General features: G+C 39.8%; 1 protein-coding gene across 1 annotated transcript in view; it reads right to left on the bottom strand.

Moving 5' to 3' along the window:
- Nucleotides 1–18,803, bottom strand: part of snrnp200 (small nuclear ribonucleoprotein 200 (U5)) — a 63,254-nt gene that overhangs the window by 29,964 nt on the left and 14,487 nt on the right. Inside the window, exons 5-20 of the mRNA XM_073057042.1 lie at nt 17,529–17,584; nt 13,121–13,219; nt 12,668–12,820; nt 12,323–12,422; nt 9,779–9,915; nt 9,601–9,684; nt 8,397–8,570; nt 7,523–7,660; nt 7,275–7,430; nt 6,792–6,962; nt 6,276–6,469; nt 5,864–5,987; nt 4,650–4,799; nt 4,058–4,168; nt 3,649–3,780; nt 2,830–3,018 (exon numbers count right to left, since the gene is read on the bottom strand). Of these exons, the coding sequence (XP_072913143.1) occupies nt 2,830–3,018; nt 3,649–3,780; nt 4,058–4,168; nt 4,650–4,799; nt 5,864–5,987; nt 6,276–6,469; nt 6,792–6,962; nt 7,275–7,430; nt 7,523–7,660; nt 8,397–8,570; nt 9,601–9,684; nt 9,779–9,915; nt 12,323–12,422; nt 12,668–12,820; nt 13,121–13,219; nt 17,529–17,584 (2,168 nt within the window). The remainder of the gene's footprint in view (nt 1–2,829; nt 3,019–3,648; nt 3,781–4,057; nt 4,169–4,649; nt 4,800–5,863; nt 5,988–6,275; nt 6,470–6,791; nt 6,963–7,274; nt 7,431–7,522; nt 7,661–8,396; nt 8,571–9,600; nt 9,685–9,778; nt 9,916–12,322; nt 12,423–12,667; nt 12,821–13,120; nt 13,220–17,528; nt 17,585–18,803) is intronic.

Below are 18,803 nucleotides of genomic sequence, written 5' to 3'. Positions count from 1 at the left end.
GGTCAAAGGTTAAAATTTAGATTCTGTTGATGGCCTCGAGTTGATTTCTCATCTCTGTAACCACGTTAAGCTGTGCAAGTGCGTGGCCGTGCAGTAACTGAAATGCTCCCATTGTTGTCTTTGATGTGATGTTAATGTTAATATAACTTTGAAATACCCTGTAATTAATGTTTTTATGAATATAACCCACAAATTTTCTAAATAATAAACGTACCATAACCTTTACTTCGAAACGTTTTAGAATTTCAATGTATTTACATTCAGTGTTTCAAATTACAACACTGTTACAAATTATAACAACAAACACAATAGAAATCGGTAACTCGTTAATAAATCATTAGCCTGCTGAATGCAGGCTCTGTCTAGTCAAAAGTTTACTTCTGCCATTTGCCTGTCAGTTGCTTTGACTGTCTGACATCGTTTGCTTTTGTTGGAGTTGTGGTTTGTGTTTGTCTGATGTGAAAAATTCTATATTTTAACTTTTTTGGTAAGTAATCTTTCAAAAAATCATAATCTAATAAGTATTTTTAAATAAAAAATTGTTAGAAGGTAAAAATTAGTTTCTATTAAATTGCTTACCTGACTTATTTTATTAAAATTATGAATTTTTCAATTTACCTTGATAAATTTTTCAAATGATAATTTTTAGTATTCTCAAATAATAAGTATTATTGTTATCCTAAGGATGTCAAAAAGCAGAAGAGTTAAATGCTTTGAAGAACAAAGCTTGTTCAAAATTTAAGGTAGAATGGCTTTTGCACATCGAGTAGTAGATAACATCTTCGTATCAAAAAATTGGCCATATTTTTTCATATCAAGACACTGGTGATGTTGTGTGCATCATTTATGTGGAAGTGAAAGACTGCTTAAAACGGCATGTTAACCAAAGAATTTATATACATACTGTTACCAAATTATTCAACCAGAAGAAATGTAGAATTTTGCATGTTAACTGAAATTCCAAAAGAGCATGAAGCAAGAGTGAAACAAGATTCACAGAAGTCGTCCGACTCAGATCCGGTCAAAGTTGTAATTGATAACATTATCTTAGCAATTAAAATCAATGGTACTATGCATTCTGTACAAGAAATACACACACGTAGCCAGGTATGTAAATATACCTGAGAGTTGGTGTGGCAAGAACTATGTGTTCGAATTTGTTGAGTGCATCAGATTTGTTGAGATCATGGAATAATTGCAGAATTCTGCTTTCCACACATGAATTGCTGATGAAAATGTAAATTCTGTATTTTAAGTTTCGACTGGAAAATGAAGCTTTCAATAAGACTGTGTTTGTGGGTATTTTTAACCGAACTGCACGTGTAGCAGTATCACTATTGTTGAAGCGATTTTAAAAAAAATCAACAACAATCTTGATATTCAAAAGGTGGTGATGTTTACATCAAACAGGGTCAATGTTATGCTTGAGAAGAATAACTTTGACAAGAAATAAAACATCCGTCTGAGCAACGTTGTGCTGCACACAGAGAAAACCAGGGATTAGATGACTCATGGAAAAAAGTATCAATTATGCAGGATATAAAAACACCGTTACAGTGTATACAATGTTCAGCAGGCCATCAGTGAAATATGAAAAGCTAGGAGAATTAGCTAATGTCACAGAATGTGATGGTGTGTCATTTAGACTACTAAACAATGTAAGATGGCTGTCAAGACATTTTGCCATTACTACTTAATGAGGAATTATGAAGTTTTGATCCGGTATTGCAAAGAGCAAGTTAATGAATGTAACGATCCAATCAGCAACTACTGCCTGAAGATTTGGACCAATCCAGAATAAAGAGTAGCATTAACTCTCCTTAACGATGTTTTAGAAGATCTGGCATCTCTTTGTAAATTCCTTCAGAAAAGCTGTTCGAATACACTTGAAGCACTGCAGTTTGCAAAAGCAAAAATTAACAAGTTATGGTCACAGTATCATGCAATACCATTTATTGGAGTGACAAAATGAAAGGTCTGCTTGCACTTTGTTCTGACAATGATACTGCACCTATTAATAGATTCATTCAATGTGTGTGTAATGACTTGGATAATAGATTCCTTGATGATGCAATAAAAGTGGCAGCTTTTTGACTCTGGTGCTATTGCAAATGCAACCAATTTTGAATTTGGAAAGAGAAAATTGTATGACTGACAAAAAAACTCAGCTACTATTACGAACTATGATGAAAATATTGCTACAAAAAAAATCGCAATACTGTAATTTAAAACTTGATGTTTCTGAGAAAACCAAGACTAGTTCAATTAAGATATTTGCTGATAAGCTGGACTACAGTACGTGCTTAGAAACAAAGAATTTGAAGAACTATCAATTTTTGTTGGAAGTTGTTGGAACATTTTAAGCTTCTAGCACTGACTGTGAATATGGAATCCGCCTTATGAACACAATCAAATGCAAATCCAGAAACAGACTAGAAGTGGAACACTTGTATGATTTAATGCAGATTAAGATGTATCTTTCATCTGGATGTGAAATTAATCTGGACAGTGATTACAGAAAACAAATTTGTAATAAAGACAGAAAAAGATTAGAAAAAGTTTACGAAAATGGGAAAGATTTCTTCGTTGTACCCTTTCATAATACCCTTCCAATTAATAAGAAAAATCAAAAGAATGTGAGTTTTCAATTTTCATTCTAAATATTCACAGTATGTATGTTACAAAAAAAAATTTAAGTACTGTGCAGTTTTCAGGCTGTGTAAAAATTTCCTGCTCAGAGCTGCAAATAAAAATTAGAGGGAACGGTGTCCATAACCCTGGCAGGTGGAGCTTTGCACTTCTGGTCTGAACAACACGTTGGCTTCTTACCTTGGCAGTCTGAACGTTTCCAAGAACAATCTCTGCATTGAGCATGTCGGGGAGTTTGGTGATCATCTGGCTCTCGATCGGCAGCTGCTGGTTGAGAAGGGACAGGTAATACTGCAACTCGCCGTGCGACGTGATCAGGATACCTTCACCCTTCGTGTCATACTGTGGTCGTCCTGCACGGCCTAACATCTGAAAATAAATTAATATCGCAGGGAATAAATCAGAACCAACATCTCTGTGGAAGCACAACATACAGCCTTTGACTCTCAGACCCCTTGGATGCTGAAATTAAAACAAAAATCTCTCCCAGTGTCACATCATGGCTGCAGGGCAATTCTTGGCAATCCACCCGTGGCTTTCTAGCTTAACCCTGACATCTTTGTTTAGCAGAGAACTAAGGACGCCATTATTTACTTCAAAGAACTCCTTTAGGAAACTTTCACCAACACAAATGAAATTTGGCACTCCTGGGCAAACCTGCCCCCACCATCACCCCATCATGTGGTTCCTCCCATTTTCTGGCAAACTTAATATGTTAGCAGGAACCCACAGTGATAAATCAGCTGATGTTTTAACTGCGCATTCTGATTTCAAATTTATCTTCACTAAACGTCTGTATGGGGCGTTTACAACAGAATTAACAGGACAACCAAAAGAACTCCCTGTGTGATTCCCTACCAGTCCCATTAATACAGTGCTTCTTGTTTTTCGCTCTTTAAGGCTCCTAGTATGGTCAAAAGGGGATTGGCTTTACATATTCAAACTTTCAAAAGGCACTTGACAAAGACATGATCAGTAAGAAATGATAGGTTATTTTACCTGAAGTACATCCAGTGCACCCAGTTCAGTCCAGCGGCCCTTCTCTGGGCTGTACACCTGTGTGCCTTTAATAATAACAGTGTGAGCAGGCAGATTCACACCCCAAGCCAGAGTTGCTGTGGACACCAGCACCTAAAACAAGCAAAGACCACAATTAATCCACTGGGGAAAATGAGCTGTAAATACTGATGGGAGATGACCGTTGCCCCCTCACTCCCAAACGCCTGTGTTTAATGAAACTACAAACCATTTATTAGAATCCATTAAGCACAAATACAGAGAGTGACAGAAAAAGCATCAAGAAATGCTTGTGGCTCCAATCATTGAGCCACTTACTTACAGTACAGTAGCACATAAACTTTATATAATGTGAATAAAACTGGAAACTAGCCAAGGAAGAACTCATTACCTGAATGTGCCTGTCAGCAAACAGATCTTCTACCAGTGTTCGATCCACTCTCGTCATCCCAGCATGGTGAATAGCAAAACTGTAGGGGAGTAGGTCCTTCAACTCCAGATTCTGAAAAGAGAGGCGGTTATGGATTTATAGACCCACAAACAGAAACAACCCCTTTGGCTCATCATGTCCAAGACAACCCCTTTGCCCATTACACTATAGTACTATTTGCTCACATTAGGTCTGATAAATAAAACAAGCTGAAACAGGAGGAAATGCGCACTGGGTTTCAGTATTTAAATTGGAAGGCCCCAGAAGTTTTCAACCTTCCTGAATTTTTTAAGCCAAAGCATTTCTCCTATTTTCTGTAATTTGACAGATGAGGCATGTTACAGCTAGGAAGAGTGAACAAGCACTGCCAATCGTTTCTCAGGGATTACTGGTTCTGCTGAAGCTGGAGAAATGAGCATTCCTGATTCACCACTGTATTTCATTACTTTCAGATAATGTGGTACTGTCATGTATAATATTGTGACAACCCAGTGCTGCAGTCAACGAGACACAAGTACAGAAGTCGTTCCAGAAAGGCCAATAAAGAACTTACCTTGCACTGTTCTGCCTCTGTGCGCAGCACCTCTGTGGAAGCTGAGCCCTCTCGCAGGAACAAACCCAGTGTATCTTTCTCCAGGCACATATCTCGGATTGCTCGTGCTGTCTTTCCAGTTTCCTTGCGAGAATGAACAAACACCAACACCTAAAAAAAAATCAATCTTCTTACAAGTGTTCATCAAGAACCAGAAAGATGAAAGATGGAACTTGAGTAAAGGTTACTTAGAGGTGAAACTATCTCAGATGGTCCTGCAGAGCTGATGTAAGGATGGCAGGAATGGGGCTAAGCTGGCTAAGAAAAGGAAGAAAGGCAAGCCCTGCAAGGAGGACAAAAAGAGTTGGAGAGATAAAGTATATAAGGGCTTTATCCATAGAATAGAACACTCTCCAGAAAGACAGAAAGCCCCTTACACTTCACATCACTGACAGGATTGATAATCTACTGCCTAACCGGTTGAATAGTTCCAGCATTTTCTTTTTTTATTTCAGAATTCTGGCAACTGCAGTTTTTTTAAAATTTTAAGGTGGATTATTAATTTGCACGAACTCTGTTTCCCCCAATCCCAATGGTTGCACAGTTCACTGGATTGATGCTAGGGTGTAGACAAAAGGGACCACAATTACTGGAATCTGGAGCACAAACAAGCAGAATCATTTGAGTACTCTGTCGCTGCTGGCATCAATTTGTTAATTGGGTAAAAGGAAGTACACATTGATTGTCTGATTGCTTAAATTCAAGACAATCCAATTACTATACACATCACGTGATATTCTGTAGCTTATTTTAGAGAAGAAATAACATTGCTCTGGTTCAGCATAATGTAGTTTTTCATTATAATGGGACGGGGTTTGGCATGGTTGACAATGACATCACAACATTCATTAAGCTGGCCCTGTAGTCTCCTAAATTTTACCCAATGGTGGCATATGGTCACAGCATTCTTGCAGATTTAAGAACAGGTCTTGAATGAGAAGCAACTTGCTCACATGTGCCGAAATAAGAGGAACAAAATGATGGCAATCAGCCCGATTGTTGGATTTTCCAAACCAATGATTGAGCATTCCGATCAACCTGTGTTCAGGAATAAGATCCAAACTGGCAGCGAACATTTATTCCTGAATGCTGCAGGTTTGCATTTCGCTGTTCTAGTGCCTATACTCCAATCCAGAAGGTGAGAGGCATTAGTGCTTCCAAATAAATTCACTGACCTGATTCTTCCCAGCATGCTCCATCACCTTCTCATACACAATCTCATTCATAATCTGGAAACGCTTGATGGCTTTCTTCTCTGTGATTCCAACGTATGTCTGCTCCAAAGGAACAGGACGAAAACTGAAGGGAAAGACACAGGATCAGATAAGTACTTCACACTGAATAGCACACTACTTAAATTTCAGCCTTCTAACTTGTCTTTATCTTTGTTAGAACTTGGCTCTGCATTACTATTCAGACACAATCCCACCTTCTTCCAAACAATTCACGTACGAAGGTTACCTGAACAATGTCTAGCAAAATGGTCCATGCGCTGAGTAGTGATACAATACTCAGTTACAATATGTAACTGCATTGCTAAATTAGCGGCATGATGTCATGTACACACAAGGTCCCAAAATGTGTTACCTGTTATCGAAGTAAAAAAGGCCCTTAGCTGGATCAACTCTCAGCAGCGTAGCAACATCTTCATAGTTGGGCAGTGTGGCACTCAATCCAACTAACCGTACATCTTCCTGAGTCATCTCAATGTTTCTGATTGTCCGGGCAACCAAAGCCTCCAGTACTGGACCACGATCGTCATGCAGAAGATGAATCTCATCCTGAGACAATGGAAGTCAAAGAATAAACAGTTTAGGGCAAGTCTAGAAAGCAAAATAAGTGCTGTCATTAGCAGGCGATTATTCCTCTGCTCAGAACTTCAGCATCCAGTCTCAATACGCGCTTCCATCAAAAGGAAAACTCTCTTAGCTCTAACTCCGTGGCTTTACTTTGGAGGACAGAAATAATATTTTTTGTTCAGTATCTTATGAACTCTGATGCATTGTTTAAACTGGTACTGAATTAGGGACGTCAATCAGAAAACTCACACTGGCACCAACAGGAATAAGCAAAATTGAAGCCAGTGTTTTCTTTCGCACTTACGATGATCATGAGTCGCACTATTTGAGTGTAGGTACGCTCTCCTCCTTTACGAGTGATGATATCCCATTTCTCCGGGGTGCACACTATCACCTGGGTTGCATTGATCTCCTCTTTACATAATTGATGGTCTCCCGTCAGCTCTGCAACACTGATCCCGTAACTCACTAAACGCTGCCAATGAAAAGAGAATCAATGCTACTTTATGAGCCCATGTAAGTTCACTAATTATGGTTAACAGTAGCCCTTTCACACAGGACAATTCAGGTAGCTCCACGCTTGGCCACACTGAATGTTCAGAGTAAAAACACTGTGATCCAAGTAAATCTACAACTGGTGGTGCATTTAGGGTGGGAAAGGATGTGAAAAAAGAAATGAGACTGTAAAAGGAAGAGAGATAAAAACAGAAAAAAAGATTAAGATAAAAAGATTGTATGTTGCTGCTATGCATTTAGTTCCTGAAGATTGCTGTGTTAACAAGCTTACCTTACTGAAACTGCCCACCATCTCCTGAACCAAAGATCTCATTGGTGCCACATAAATAATCTTGAAGTCATCCACATTTATGGTCCCATCCAGGTTGATATGCTTTCCAATCTCACGTAACATGCACATTAGAGCTACATTTGTTTTACCAGCTCCCTGAGAAGTAAAATAATTTAAATAATGATACCTATTACAATCACTGCAGAGTAGAGTGAACAGATTAATGGCATCCAGTAGTGAATACTCACAGTGGGAGCACACAACAGAAGATTTTCATCTGTTTCCATGGCTGCCTTACATAATTTACTCTGAATTCGATTTAGTGTCTTAAAGCCTTCAAATGCAGCTTGTGTATACTTGGGCATCTTCTCAATGGATATCAGTTGCTACAGGATATGAAGCAGTAATTCAGAATCAGTTATTTACACAAAGGGATATCAATGTCACAGCCACATAATTTTTCCATTATTCCTGCTTTACAGAATCAGAATATATTAATACACCTGTGTATTACACAGGGGTGCTACTCTGTCAGCTCAAATACAAGAAACTGGATGCTGTAAATGTGAACCAGAGAGAAAGTGCTGGTCTTCATTAATCTGGCAAACATCATCAATGAAGAGGGAAGAGTTAACTTTGTTAGTGGAGACTTGTGTTAACAAAGAGTTAAATTCTCTCCTCTCTGTAAAGATGCTGCCCGACCTACCAGGTGTTTACAGTATTACTTCATTACTTTTCAGAACAAGGTACAATTGGTTAATCTCGTTCAATAAAGACGCAGCAAGTTGTGGGCACACATCAAGAAATGGTCCATGCTTTCACTGGGGCAGGTTTAATAGAACTGATGGTTAAGTTCGCTGCCAGTATGATAGCTTTCTTGAGATGTACCACGCAGCTTATCCTTGAATGAATAAATCAAAATCTGACAGGGAAAAGACAGATGAATATACTGACAGGCCTGCTGTGTACTTCATCGATTACACATGATCAGTAATGATCAAAGCACACTAATTGCTGATTGCTTAACAGTCAGTCAACCATGAAATCGGGTAGCTTATTACCAAATAAGTTGATATACAGATAAAACAAAAACGATAGAAGGATCTCATGCTGATCCCTCACCTCATCTGAACTGAAGGGTTTAGGCTTAAGAGCTGGTACGTGAACTTCCTCATATCCCTTGCGCTGCTTGCGGAACGAGCCATCTGGTAGCTGACATCGCTTGTTTGCCATGAGGTGACTTCCCTGTGTAAAGGCCAGGTCTTCTAAATCCAAAACTTGTCTGGGGGCCAGAATCTAAAAGATCAGATCAGTTAATAGCAGAAAGCAGAAATATTGAACAAATAAATACTTACCGTCGTGGAGCTTGAGGATGAATCATTTCCCTTCATGCATGGCAAAAATAATACAAAATGGCTGTGCTGCATATTTAGGAGTCTCAAACTCAATCCATAGCACATCTGTATGCATCAACTTCAGCAACTGGCAGCTCACCAACTATAATTTTCACCCTCACATCTTTATGCAACAATGTGGTAGCGAAAGGCCAATAATTCAATCAGCATCAAAAATGAATCCACAGCATGCGTAAACAGTCTTAGAGGACATTGGTCTTTGACTGAGTAAAGAATCTACTTCTCTCTACTTTAAACCGAAGCTTAGATAACTGCAGCCTCTGAGACCTTTATTATTTTGGCCATGCATGTTGACGTTGCCACTCCTCCCGTCCTCTACGGTTTTTCCAGACAGGCCTGGAACATCTGTATTAATTTTCCATGTTTAAGGTCCTTTTATTTAACCTTATGCTTGAACTCTTCACCAGATTAAACAACTTGGCTATCGGTTCCTTTGGTAATTTTATGCACTGAAACTAAATCCTCTAAGGATAACTGCCTCCAACTTCTGTTTAGCTTCTAAACTTAAGAAATCCTTTGATTGTTTAGCTGTTGTTTACAAAACTTCCACATGGTAAATTTGCAAGTACTAGCTTCACCACAGAATAACAATCAACAGCAGAAATTCTGGTTAATTGTTTATTTTTTCTAACCACACTGGGATGGTACTATTTGTGTCTTTCGATTAGGGCAAGATACTAGAAATCCAGAATAACATATACAAAATACTGGAGGAACTTAGCATATCAGACAGCATCTATGGAAATGAATAAATAGCCAGGGTTTCAGGCCGAGACCCTTCACAGGGACGAGGTTCAAGATTAAGGCAAGACAAACAGATTTTAAATTAATTAGCAATCTTAATCATTTATCTTCATCTATTTTTTTCCTGACTGATCACAATTGTTGCATTAAGTTCACACCAGACTCACCTCCCCTTCTCTGTCGAGATCCATTGCTTCAAGGTCTGTATCCACACGAGACTGGCGAACTCGTTCTCTACGAGATCTTTCTTCCTATAACGGGACAGGTCACTTTGATGAACATCATTCAAAATTCTTTTAGTTTCCAGTTTGTAAAACGGATGGACCAGTACAATTTAGGACTTACCCGAATTATGTCCTCCTTTTCAGTTTCCTGAAGTTTATAGAGAATCTTGGAAAGTTCTGCATCTGCCTCCATCTTATTCTGGATCCTCTCCTTCTCTGCTTCACTCTGGGCACTAGCCAGTAGAGTGCAGTACAGAACTACGAGGACAAAACAGAGCCAGTGAAATGCACTTACTGTAAGTACTGCTACAGAAGTAACATATCGAAGACCAAGGGCTTGGAGACATGATTATTGCTCTATGAACCCACAGTTAATGCTACACAAATTGTCAGGACTATAAGCAACAACCCTACAATCTTCCTTACCTCACTGAAGGGAAGGTAAATCAGATTAAGACTGCATATTGGAATGAATTCAGCACCTCAGTCACAAGAAACAATGACATTCATCTGTCTAGCCAAAATTTCTACTTTCACTACTCCACATCATTGTGAGTAGAGACTGGTGGGCATGTGTTTTTCCCCTTTAAGAAAAAAGGGCATTTAAATATATAGATAGAGATATAAACTGGTTACATACCTATAATACTTGTATTCTATTATGACAAAGGAGGATGGCATTCAGCCCTATACTCTGAGAACCACCATAAATTTAATCCTATTCCTCCACTCACTATACCGGCAGTAAGTTACCTCCCAATTACAGTTGCAAGAAAAAGCTTGCAAACCTTTTGCATTTATCTGGTTTTCTGTATTATTTACTCATAAAATGTGGTCTGATCTTCATCTAAGTCACAATAGCAGAAGAACACAATCTGCCTAAACCAGGGTTTCTCAGAGAATTTTCTTCTTTTTAAACCTTTCTGTTGTGGATTTACTCGTGTTTCAGATCACTGCCTCATTGCATCATCCAACTTCTATGAGGCTTCAGGTGGTGCACCGCTACCCTGACATTCTCCTGTAACCTGTCTTGATACAATTTTGAATTCATTGTTCACTCACCAATTGCAAGCTGTCCAGGTCCCGAGGCAGAAAAGTAGCCCCAAACCACGATGCTCCTTTCACCGTGCTTCTCAGTTGGGATGAGGTTTTGGTGTGCAGTTATCCAAGCTTTGGTTTACTTCAGACATCAGTCAAAGACCAATGTTCTCTAAGACTGCTTACAAATGCTGTGGACTTTTTTTTAATATGCTGATTGATTTATTGGCCTCTCGCTACTACAATGTTGCATAAAGATGTGAGGGTGAAAATTATAGTTTGTGAACAGCCAATTGCTGAAGTTGTTGCACTACAGATGTGCTATGAAGTCGAGCCTTGGGTTGCCTATAGAGTTCAAGACTTATCCTAAGTATGCAGCACAGCCCTTTATTCCTCCAAACATATTGGTATGCATTTCTGCCAAAAAGTTCAACTTTTGCCTCATCTGTCCACAGGACATTGTCCCAGAAGTGTTGTGGAACATCATGTTTTGCAAACTTGAGAAGAGCAGCAATAATTTTGTCTTGGAGAGCAGTGGTTTCCTCCGTGGTGTCCTTCCATGAACAACATTCTCATGTGGTGTTTCTCTCAGTGGACACATGAACAAATACTTCAGTACATTCTAGATATCTGCAGGTCTTTTGCTGTTACCTTTAGGATCTTTTTCACGTCCTTCAGCACTGCACATTGTGCTCACTCTTGGTGTGACCTCTGCAGGATGCCCACTCCTAGGGAGAACAGCAGCAGTACTGAATTTCCTCTATTTGTAGACAGTTTCTCGTACCGTGGACTGATGAACACGGAGGTGTTTAGAAATGTTTTTATTGGGCAGGTCACCTCTACAACCCACACCTCTAATCTCATCTCATTGACTGGAACACCTGGCTCCAAATTGCTTTTGTAGAAGGCATTATCCCAGAGGGTCACGTACTTTTTTGAACACAGACTGTGATTGTTTAAATGGTTCACTCAGTATTGACAAGAAGTACAATTTTTTGTGTGTTGTTTAGACACATTGTGTTTGTCTATTATTGTGACTTCGATGAAGATCAGACCACATTTTTTTGAGCAATTAATGCAGAAAACCAGGCAATTGCAAAGGGTTCACAAACTTGTTCTTACAACTGTAACCTACATGATGGCATGTCCTTGGCATATGTGAGGAATCTGGAAACCCATACAGTCACAGGGGACTCCAGAAGACAGGGTCATAGATCAGGATTAAACCTAGATTGCTGGAACAATGAAGCAGCAGCATTAACTACTGCACCAGTGTCCTACCCTTACTCTCCAAAACATAACACTAACCATCAGAACCAAGCTCCAACAGGTCTTTCCACTCTCCTCTTTAGTTGCTCAGTCAACCTCATTGACTAGACAGTTTTCTATCTTTCATTGCCATTGTTTACTGCTGAAGAGCCACGTTAGATGAGCTAAGCTTTGATTCTCCAATCTCATAACCACAAGATACATGCAGCCAGCAAAGGGCACTCTCACCTCAATAGTTCAACATAAAGGTAATGGAGGTACGTGCAGTTCTAAGCATCAAACTTATTGCTGACTTTCTGTACACAAGTACAAGTAAAAGGTCTATTTTAGATTCTGCTACATGCACCTTAATACTTACTCATCATGCGGTGTTGACGCAAGACTTTGATAAAATCAAAAGTGTTAAATCCAAGAAGCAAGACAAGCTGATTCTCACACTCTCGATCATCTCCAGCTGTCTGAAACAAAAGCACAATACATCTATTATGGTACAGGAGGCCAGATTACCCACTGAGGCTATGAAAACAACATGAATTATATGGAAAGAACAGTTGTATAACTCCATTTGGAGTGTAAAATAAAGCACTTTATATAAAATTTAGCCAATGCTGCAAAAAGATAAAAGGAATTATAACTAAAGGAAAAGCTGCATTCAAAATACATTGTCCATTTCTGGGCACTCTACCATCAGATTGGAATTCACCTTAAGAATATCCAGCACTTCATCGGCCTTCTTTTGTGACATGATAGCATCATCATAGAAGCGACTGAGCTGTCTCTGGAGCCAGAAAGCATCGATGTCCCTGGGATGAAGGTCCTTCTTCTTTGCGCTGAGCACATCTCCGGCAGTACCCAGCTAAGAGAAGGAAAAGCAGCTCACTAAATGGTGGTACAATACACAAAGCACCATTAACCCCTGCCTCAAATTTTTAGTTTGGAACCTATAATTTTAGTTTGGAATGGTCATTCTCATAATGCCTTACTCAAATGAGGTGGATATTTTGTTTTATACCAACTCAGAGCCCAACTTTGTAAATGATACAGAATCTGGAAAAACATTTTCCAAAATGAAGCTAGCTTCCCTTTCAGCACCCCCCTCCACCTCCACCATTCAGGGCATTCATGGTTATACCACACCATTCATGCCAAGCCTTACGTTAGCAGAAAGAGTGCAGCTAATATCTGCTTCCTCGCCTTCTGTGTCCTCATCTGATGCTTCTTCCCGCACTTCACCAAATGCATCTTCGTCTCCCTCCTGAAAAAGAAGTTGAATAGGGATCAGAAAAATGGCCAAGTTAAACAAGTAATCATTTCAGGAATACATACAATTGCAGATTTCCACTTCATAGAATCTACTGGCATGACACTGCTGTACAATTTAATCAGAGGACAGCAATAGGCTTTTGGTCAACCAAGTCTATGTGGACTATCAATCACCTGTTTACACTTATCCAATATTATTTTCCACAGATTCCTATGAACTTTCCCCACTGAATTTTCACCGCACACCTACGCAACAGAGCAATTTATGGTGGTCATTTAACCTACCAGCACACAAGTCACTGGATCAAGGAAGAAACCAGACACTTGGAGGAAACCCCAGAGGTCAAAGGGAGAAATGTGCAATCTCCCTACGCAGGTCAAGATGGAATCTAGGGCACAAGAGCTGTGAGCAAGTGGCTCTACAATCTGACCCACTGTGCTGTGCCTAAAATACTACATGCATCAGCGAAGATTAGAGATTAACCTAAGATCAGAGATTACCAATTCCAACAGTAATAAACATGATACAGTCCTACCCACTACCCTTGTCTGCAAGTTGGCTCACCAACATCAATGTGCACTTTCAGACTGATGCTAAAAGCATAGGAAATAGCAAAACAAACCCATCTCTTCGTGCCATTGGACAAGATTATGCCTGTTCTTTCACCTCAGTGCTATTTTCCTCCACTGACGTGATATCTCTCAAGTACTTTAATAGCTACGTTTATCCAACTTTGTCTAGAGGATACTCTGCAATTGAGTCTTTACAGCACAAAGATTTAGTGCCCCTGGGTTAAGAAATTTCTTCTTATCTCAGTCCTGAATGGCCATTATTTTGAGTGTGATCCTCAGCTCTGGACAGCCCTGCCAAGGGAAACATCTCTGCAACCACCATCAAGCACCAAAAATAGCAGCTTGTTCAGCCAATTATTTCCTCATAGGATTAACTCCCACCCAAGGATTTAGCATGGTGAACCTCTGTTGTACTCAGTTACCTGTACATTATCAGATCATAACTGCACTTTTGGCGATGGTCTTTGCAGGGTGATTGGAGGGTGGTAATGTTATTCCTTTGTTTAAGAAAGGGAGTAGAGATAACCCTGGGAATTACAGACTAGCAAGTCGGTATGTTATTGGAGATTATTAGTGACAGGACGTACGAGCATTTGGAACAACATAGTATGATGAGGGATAATCAGCACGGCTTTGAGAGGGGCTTATCGTGTCTCATGAGCCGGACTCAATGCTCTGAGGAAGTTAACAAAGCATATTGATGAGGTAGATCAATGGATGTGATGCATATGGATTTTAGTAAGGAGTTTGATAAGGTTCCCCAAAGCAGATTCATTCAGAAAGTCAGGAGGCACGAGATCCATGAAGACTTGATAAAAGGTGTACAAGATTATAAGAGGAATAGAGACTTTATCCCAGGGTGGAAGTGGCTAATACTAGGAGGAAATTATAAGTAGGATGTCAGAGGCAAGCTGCTTACACAAGAGGTGGGTGGGTGCGTGGAATGATCTGCTAGGGCTGGCTGTACAGCAGATTCAGGAGACTCGTAGATAGGAATGTGGATGATAGAAAAATGAAGAGATATGTAGGAGGGAAAGGTAGAGTGATCTTAGAGTAGGTTAAAAGGTCAGTACAACATTGCAAGCCCGGGGCCTCTACTAAGCTCTAATATTCTATGTTCTATAATATTCTAAGTGTGGCCTCACTAGGACTGTTTGTAATTCCAGTAAGGTGTCTTTATTCTTGTACTCAAAGCATCCTGCAATGAAGTCCAACATAATTGTTGCCTTATTAATTTCCCATACATGCAGGTTAACTTTCAACAATTAGTGCACATGAACACGTAGGTCCCTGAACACCAACACCTTTCAATTTCTGGAAGGAGAAACTGCACATAGAGTTTAATCCAGAAAAATGTAAGGTGATACACTTTGGAAAATCAAACTTAAAGGAAAAGTGCAAGGTTAACAGCAAGATTCTTAGGAACAGAGGGATCCTGGGGTCCAAGTCCACAGATCCCTCAAAATTGCCATGCAAGTTGATAGGATGGTCAAGAAACCAATGGTGTGTTGGCCTTCACTAGTCATGGGATTGAGTTCAAGAGCCAGGAGGTTTATTTTGCAGCTCTGTAAAACTCTGGTTATTTCACACTTGGAATAAATTCTGGTCATCTCATTATAGGAAGGATCTGAAAGCATTAAAGGTACTGAGGAGATTTAGCAGGATGCCGCCTGGATTACAGAACATGTCTTATGAGGAAAGTTGAGTGAGGTAGGAGTTTTCTCGCTGGTGTGAAGGAGAATGAAAAGTGGTTTAATGGAGGTGTGTAAAATTATGAGAGGAATAGAGTGGACAGCTAGTACCTTTATCCCAAGGTGGCAATGGCCAACATCAGAGGACATTGTTTAAGGTTAGTAGAGGGAAGTTTAGTGGAGATGTCTGAGGTAATTTTTGTTACAGAGAGGCCAGTCTGACATTGTGGGCTTCGGGGCCCATATGGTGCGGTACTATTCTGCGTTCTCACTGTTCAAAATAAATACTGCCTTTGTACAGCAACACATGCAAAATGCTGGAGGAACTCAAGTTAGAAACTCAACTTTGTAGTCCTGCTGCATCCTACTCACAACTCACCATGACACACCACCAAGGACATACAAACAAAGATATCTGGGAAAAGGCCAGCAATATCCCACCCACCCTGCTCATGAACTATTTGTCCCGCTCCCATCAGGGAGGAGGCTATGTAGCATCCATGCCAGGACCATCAGACTCAAAAACAGTTACTATCCTCAAGCAGTAAGGCTGATCAATACCTCCACCCATTGACCCACCCCTCCACCACTACTTTATCAAACCCTGTTAGAATTACCTTATGTACAGATACTTCCGTACATACAATGTTTATAAGCTATCCTACATATTTACGTTTATTGTTTTTTCAAATTATTGTGTTCTTCACCTTATCTTTACATTTATCTCAGCTGAGGCAGCATGTTGTGTCCTTGAGCAAGGCACTTAACAACACATTGCTCTGCGACGACACCGGTGCCAAGCTGTATGGGTCCTAGTGCCCTTCCCTTGGGCAACATCGGTGGCGTGGAGAGGGGAGACTTGCAGCATGGGCAACTGCTGGTCTCCCATACAACTCTGCCTAGGGCTGTGCCCTGGAAACCTTCCAAGGCGCAAATCCATGGTCTCACAAGACTAAAGGATGCCTAATCAAAGATCCCACTCACTCCCTTTTCCCTTCTCAACTCCTCCATTGAGCAGAAGATCTAAAAGCTGGAAGCACTTACTACCAGGCTCAAGGACAGCTTTTACCTTAATACTGTAAGGCTAATTAATGGTTCCCTAGTACAGTTAGTTGGACTCTTGACTCACAGTATGCCTCATTATGATGTTATACTTGATTGTTTATCTGCACCACGCTTTCTCTGTAGCTGTTACATTTTATTCTTTATTCTGATTGTTATTGTTTTACCTTGTTCTACCTCAATCAATCTGATCTGTAGGAACTGTATGCAAGAATTGAATTGACTTTATTACTTACATCCTTCATATACATGAGGAGTAAAAATCTTTACGTTATGTCTCCATCTAAATGTGCACTGTGAAATTTATTGTAATTTATGATAAATAGTGTTTACAAAATAAAAACAGGACAGTCAATATAACATAGAAATACAGTTGAGTCAGCATGAATTATTCAGACTGATGGCCTGGTGGAGGAAGCTGTCCTGGATCCTGTTGGTCCTGGCTATTATGCTGCGGTACTGTTTCCCGGATGGTAAATAAACACCGTACGTTTGTGTCCTTGAGCAAGGCACTTAACAACACATTGATCTGCGACGACACCGGTGCCAAGCTGCTTGGGTCCTAGTGCCCTTCCCTTGGACAACATCGGTGGTGTGGAGAGGGGAAGGCTTGCAGCTTGGGCAACTGCCGGTCTCCCATACAACCCTGCCCAGGCCTGCGCCCTGGAAACCTTCCAAGGCGCAAATCCATGGTCTCATGAGACTAACTGATGCCTATCTTATTGTGTTTTTTTTTTGTGCCTCATCGAATCCACTTATTTTGTTCTCCTGTTCACTTGGGTACTAGAAATGACATTAAACAATCTTGAATTTTGAATACCAGCCTTATGCCTCATTTATAACCTCTAAGTATGTAATGGTGCAGATTAACTCTCGTTCACCATGCCCTTCTTCCCACTCCACCAATGGTTAAACTTCTAAACCCAAGTAACCAAGTGTAAAGGGTGAACAATAGGGTAAGGGTACTTTTCTCACCTCCTCATCAGACTCAAACTGCACATTAACTCCATACGTCTCATCGATATTGTCATCTGAAAGAGGAAAACACTTTGTTAATTAAAACATCTTGAAACCAAGAACAGGAAGTATGTCTCTATCCCATCTTGGGACTGATTTGTTTTAATAAATCCATTACGTAAATGAGCATAAGAATGACAGGTGGAGTTTAACACAGGTAAGTGTGAACTGATGCATTTTGGAAGGTTAAACCAGGCAGGATTTAGCTGGTGAGTATTATTGAATAGAGGGTCCTACAGTTACAGATATACAACTCTCTAAAAGTGGTGACACAAATAGGAAGGTGGTGAAAGAGGTCTGTGGCATCCAGTGGTGAAGGAGGTCTGGTGTTCAAGAGTCTGGTGTTGTTTGCAACTGTACAAGTTGTTGGTGAGTCAACAATTGAAGCATTGTGTGCAGGTCTGATCACCATACAATAAGGAGGATGTGATTATGCTAAAGGGAACTGAAAAAATTCACCAGGACATTGCCTGGACTGGAAAGCTTCAATGCAAAGGGAGGTTGGATAGCCTGGAATTGTTTTTCTAGAACAAAGGAGACTGAGGGGAGACCTTAGAGGTCTATAAAATCACGATGCGTAGATAGGCTTAGATATTTACAGTCTTATCCCCGTGATATGGGAGTCTAAACCTAGAGGGCACAGTATAAAAGAGGGAAAGATTACAGGAGATTTGAAAGACAGCTTTTTCCATGTCGAGGATATATGTTATGTGCTGCCAAAGGAAGATAAAATAACAATATTTAGAAGACATTTGATCATGGGTAGGCAATGCTTAGAAGGATATGGGTCAAATACAGGTAAATGGGACTAGTTTAGTTAAACACCTAAGTTCAGAAAGAATCTATGATTAGTTCTAAAAAATGCACTTTACTTCCCCAAAGAAAATATCCAGGAAAAACTGTAAAGCTTGAATATGTCAGAATGAGATATCGTATCTTTGACAGAAACCTAAACAAGCAGACTTCCATCCATCCGAGATATTTTAACAAAATGCAGAGGTGTTGAGGAGGAAATAAGTTGGAGAAGAGGAGCAAAAAATAGACGGTGATACATCTATCTCGAGAAATATTATAATGTGGATTTTGTATTACTCAATTATTCTTTTTTATTCATTCATTCACTCCTTTTCCCCCCACCTAAATGAGAATATATATATATATGGAAAATAGCATGGAAAACTAATGAAAATAGGCTTTACTAATCTGTTTTTCTCCTCATATAAATCAGGACAT

This window comes from Hemitrygon akajei, chromosome 1 (genome assembly GCF_048418815.1).
Source record: "Hemitrygon akajei chromosome 1, sHemAka1.3, whole genome shotgun sequence".
In the NCBI taxonomy this organism is placed as follows: Eukaryota; Metazoa; Chordata; class Chondrichthyes; order Myliobatiformes; family Dasyatidae; genus Hemitrygon; species Hemitrygon akajei.
The sequence above is the reverse complement of the archived record's forward strand: the minus strand, read 5'-3'. Positions and strand labels throughout refer to the sequence as shown.